The 4,894-nt window shown below is 37.5% G+C and overlaps 1 protein-coding gene across 1 annotated transcript in view; it reads right to left on the reverse strand.

Annotated features, from left to right (window-relative positions):
- The window catches only part of Tek (TEK receptor tyrosine kinase), a 182,391-nt gene that overhangs the window by 102,401 nt on the left and 75,096 nt on the right, over positions 1-4,894 (reverse strand). The window contains exon 5 of the mRNA XM_023723507.1: positions 378-509. Coding sequence (XP_023579275.1) covers positions 378-509 — 132 coding nt within the window. The remainder of the gene's footprint in view (positions 1-377; positions 510-4,894) is intronic.

Consider the following 4,894-nt stretch of genomic DNA (forward strand, 5'->3'; position numbering starts at 1 on the left):
AAGGAAAGGAAAGGAAAGGAAAGGAAAGGAAAGGAAAGGAAAGGAAAGGAAAGGAAAGGAAAGGAAAGGAAAGGAAAGGAAAGGAAAGGAAAGGAAAGACGCTTGTGGTCCATTTTGTAGAAAATGAGGAAACATCAGGGCTACTACTCTCAGCTTTGCAAGTTGTGGACAGGGATGTTCACAATGCTGACACAATACAGTAGTGTATAAAAATCCTTTAGGAAGGGGCAACTTTTTCTAATTCACACACAGGTACCATATGGCCTAGTAGAGACCACTTAGCTACCATTCTTATCTATGTCCAGATTTAAAGTTCTAAATCCAGTAGTAATAGCTTCTTCCATCTACACCTTGCTCACTAAGTATTCACCACTCACCTTTCTCACATGTCTTTCCCATAAATCCAGGGGGGCAAACACACTCCCCAGTATCTTCATGGCAGACACCGTTGTTCATGCAAGCAGTGCACAGACGGTTACAGTCAGGGCCCCACTTCTGAGCTTCACATCCTTTAAGGAAAACAGGTGGAGATGAGTAATAAGGTTCACCCTAAAAACTGCATTGAGAATCTAGTCTGTGTAAGTTATTTTAGATGGCACTGGTGAATACAGATGACATACAGTCTGTGGTGAACTTCCCAACATGCTCAACTATAGGTGTGTTGGGAGAGGTCACTAGATAGGGTGAGTATTCAGAAACAAGAGAGGCAATCACACTCAGGTACAGAAAATTATCCTAAAAGATGATTTTTTTCTATTCAACCAAATATCTGGGTTGTTAAAAAGAGGAAGTATGGGCACAACAGACCTGCACTCTGCTATAGAACTTTATCCAGCACATATTCTATCTTGAGAGTGGTTCTGACAGCACAAGCAAAGGACCAGGCACTACAGGGCCTGGGTAGGGACTGCCATATTCTCCCTGTTATATGCAAGAAGAAACCCAATGTGGGAGTCTGCTGCAGTGTGGGCCTCAAGAAGCCACAGGCTACAACCAGAGAGAGGTAAAGCCAGGAATACAAAACATGCAATCCCTCCCCCATCATCCTCCCAAACACCAGAGAGCACTTCAGCATCTTACCCAACATCCATTGGCCACCACCCATAGCTGAGTGCCAACAAAAGAAGCCCCAGATCTAGGCAGAGAAAAGCTAAACACCACAAAAAATGTGTGACACTGAACCCAGGGACCTGCTGATTTCATCTCCAAAGATATGGGGAAGGGAAAGAGACTGAAGGAAGCAGATCATAGTGGACAGTAGCCTATTGTAGCCCTACACATTAGAAAGAGCTGATACTGTATGAAATCTAGTACATGAAATCAACTATCCACTCTGCCCTTACAGACAAAAAAAAGGCATTCTGTTGAGAATGGGGACAGTAACAAATTTCACCTGTTCAAAAGAGGAGCTCTTGAGTCAAGGACCAGAGACAGATAAAAATTTGAATGAAAAGGAAAAGAGTCACTTGAAATAAAGGATTTCTGGTGATACAGGGGACAGAAGAGCCATGGAGGGAGAGTGCAGAAAGGGATGCAGGATTTGCCCTGAAGCAAGGGGAGAGGGAACAAGTCACTTGTGGAAGTAGACAGAAAACTGAGCATTGGGCAAACTGCTTCACATCCTGTTCTTCCCAAATTAATTGAGGCAGTTGGACCTTGGGACAGAGATAAAGGTCTACAATTGACTATATCAGCTTTTTCTCATTTGGGGGGACTCTTTAACCACATTGGACAATTTGCTAATTCCACTGTCTGGTTTGGGCATCTTTGACTACGCTGGTTTCTTTGCTCCCTCTTTGATCATTCTGTATAGCTCAGCTATTTGGCATTTGATTTACTCTCCACTGGTGACCCTTGTATCTGCTCTGGGGGTGTTGGGAGTCTTTGGAGGCATTTTGTTACCTTGTGTTTGCATGTTCCTCACTTTTGTATGAGAGTTGAAGACAAATAGAGTTGAGGACAAATAGAGTGAAGTGATTTTTTGTTTGCTTGAATGCATGGGCATCTCTCTGGTTAGGTTCTGTTTTCTTGATGTGATCATGACATTTTGTCAACAGGTATGGTTTACTTTTCTTTCTCTCTCTCTCTCTCTCTCTCTCTCTCTCTCTCTCTCTCTCTCTCTCTGTTATGCAGTCCTGTCCTCAACTGTTAGAAGGAAATCAAAAGGGTCCCCCAAAATAAGAAAAGTGGACCAAATCCATTCAAAACATGAATGCTAAGTTAACTAAACAGACATAGGCCATGAAAATAGTTGACACGAAGAAGACTTAAGAATAATTGGAATTAGAGAAAAAAATAAAGGACAGCACAAATGGAATACAAAATTTGTTTGCAGGAAATATTCTAACTATGGGAAAAGAACTCAGCATACATGTAAGTGCACTTACAGAATCCCAAATGATTATAGCAAGAGGAGAAGCTCTTCATGACACAACAGAGTCACAAGCCCATAAGGCTCTCATAAGGACAGAATCTTCAAAGTTGCCAGAGAAAACAATGAAAAAAATCACTCATAAAGGTGAACACATTAGGATTGGAGCAGACTCTCAACACAAAACTTAAATGCCAAGAAAACATGGCATGAAGTACTTCAAGCCCTAAATGTAAACAATATTTAAATCCATGCTAATCTGTCCTATATGGGGAAAGGATATTCCATAACAAAAAAAAATCTTAAGAAATTTATTACCATAAAAGCACCACTCCAAAAAAAATTCTCAAAGCTATCATAGAGAGAGAGAATTAAGACAACCAAACAAAAAAGTTGGCTGGGATCCATATATTAAGAAGGGAAAATAAGACTGGGCATGGTGGCACATGCCTGTAATCCCCGGTGCCTGGGAGGCTGAAAACAGGAGGATCACAATAAGTCCAATCTGTAGAGTGAGACCCTGTAGACCCTCTTCTAAATACATAAAAAAGAAAAGAAAATAGTTAAACAAAAAGAGAAAAAAGGAATCAACAACAGTATAATACATTGTTGACAGGAATAATTCAATACCTTTCAGTAATAACTCAATGTATGTAGCCTCAATTCTAAAACTAAAAAGCAGAGATTGCAGACTGAACCACAAAGCAAAACCCAGCAGTGTACTACATGAAGAGACACATCTATTCCAAAAATAATTCATATTAAAAATCAAAGGATAGAAAAACAATATTGCATACATCAGGACTCTGAAGATAAGCAGGGGTAGCAATCTTATTGTTTAAGTGGACTTGAAACCAAAACATGTCAGAAGTGGCAAAGCAAGTCATACATGTTAGGTAATGTGATAACTTAACAGCATGATAATGATTATAAACATATATGCACAAAATACCAATGAACCTTACTTCACATAATGAACACTGCTCAATACAAAATATTAAATGAACACAAATACAGTCATAGATGGGAACCTCAACACACCATTTTCACAAATAGATCACCTAGACAAAAACAACAAAAAAGTCAGAGCTGATCCATAATTTCAAAAAAACAGATTTAATATCTACTGAATATTCTATCATACAATACAATATACACTTTTCTCAGCAGTACACAGAACTTCTCCAAAGCAGACCACATACTATCCTATAGAACATACAAAATTAAAAAAAAAATCATCCTATATATACGATCATATAATAGTACATTAAAACTAGAAATCAATTACAAGAGAAACCACAAAAATTTTATAAACATCTGGATATTAAGTATGCACTCCTGATAATGAATAGTTCACAGAAAAAAATTAACACTTTCTAGAATCAAACAATGATGCCAATACAACATACCAAAACCTCCAGGATACAATGACAGAAGTACTCAGAGTGATATATTCTGAATACTTATATTAGGAAAATAGAATGAGCTCAAATAAATAATGACATACCCTAAGGTCCTAAAAGACAAGAGCAGTCTAAATGCAAAGATAGTACAGAAGGAAGTTATAAACAACAGGAGAAATCAAGGAGATTGAGACTAATAAAAATACAAAGAATAAATGAATTGAAGAGTGAAAAAAATAAAACAGGCAGGCCCTTAGACAAACTTATCAAAAGAGGAAAACACCCACAGCCATGAAATCAGATGCTTCCCAAATCCAGAAGAACATTATTGACTACTATGAAAAATTATACTCCAACAAATCAGAGACTCTAGAAAAAATTAACCTAACCAAGAAAACGAAACATCTCTATAACAAAAACTAGTACTTTGCTTTTGCAAAGATCAAAGAGGATATCAGTAAATAGAGAGCCATCCCTTTTCCCAGCATGACAGAACAAATAGTGCCAAAACAGCCATATTTTCAAAGCTTACATAGATATAGATTTAATAAAATCCCAGTCAAAATATTAACAGCCTTCCCCACAAAACTACAGAAAATAATCCAAAAATTCATGGAACTAGAAAATACACATAGTAGTAAAAGCAATATGGGCAGGAGGCATCATGATCTTGGACTTCAAATTGTATTATAAGGTTAGCATGATAAAAACAGCATAAAACAGCATATGGTACTGGCATAAAAATAGACATGTGGATCAATGAAACAGAATAGGAAACCAAAATATATTCACATTCAGCCACTGATCTTTGTCAAAGGAGCTAAAACCTACACTGGAGTCATGATAGCACTGCCAAAACTCATTGTCCACATGCAGAAGATTGAATCTAGACTCATAGTTCTCATCATGTACTAAACACAAATAAAAATGCATCAAAGACCTAAACACTAAAACAGAAACATATAATCTAATAGAAACTAAAATAGGTGAAACTCTTGAAGCCAGGAGGTGAGAACTTTGAACAGAACTTGATTTTTAAAAGAAACACCATCAATATTCAACAAATGAAATTATATCAAAATAAGAGACTTCTGCCCAGACCCAATCATAGCCCAGGTCC

The sequence above is a fragment of the Octodon degus genome, unplaced genomic scaffold, assembly GCF_000260255.1.
Source record: "Octodon degus isolate 3935 unplaced genomic scaffold, OctDeg1.0 scaffold00099, whole genome shotgun sequence".
NCBI lineage: Eukaryota > Metazoa > Chordata > Mammalia > Rodentia > Octodontidae > Octodon > Octodon degus.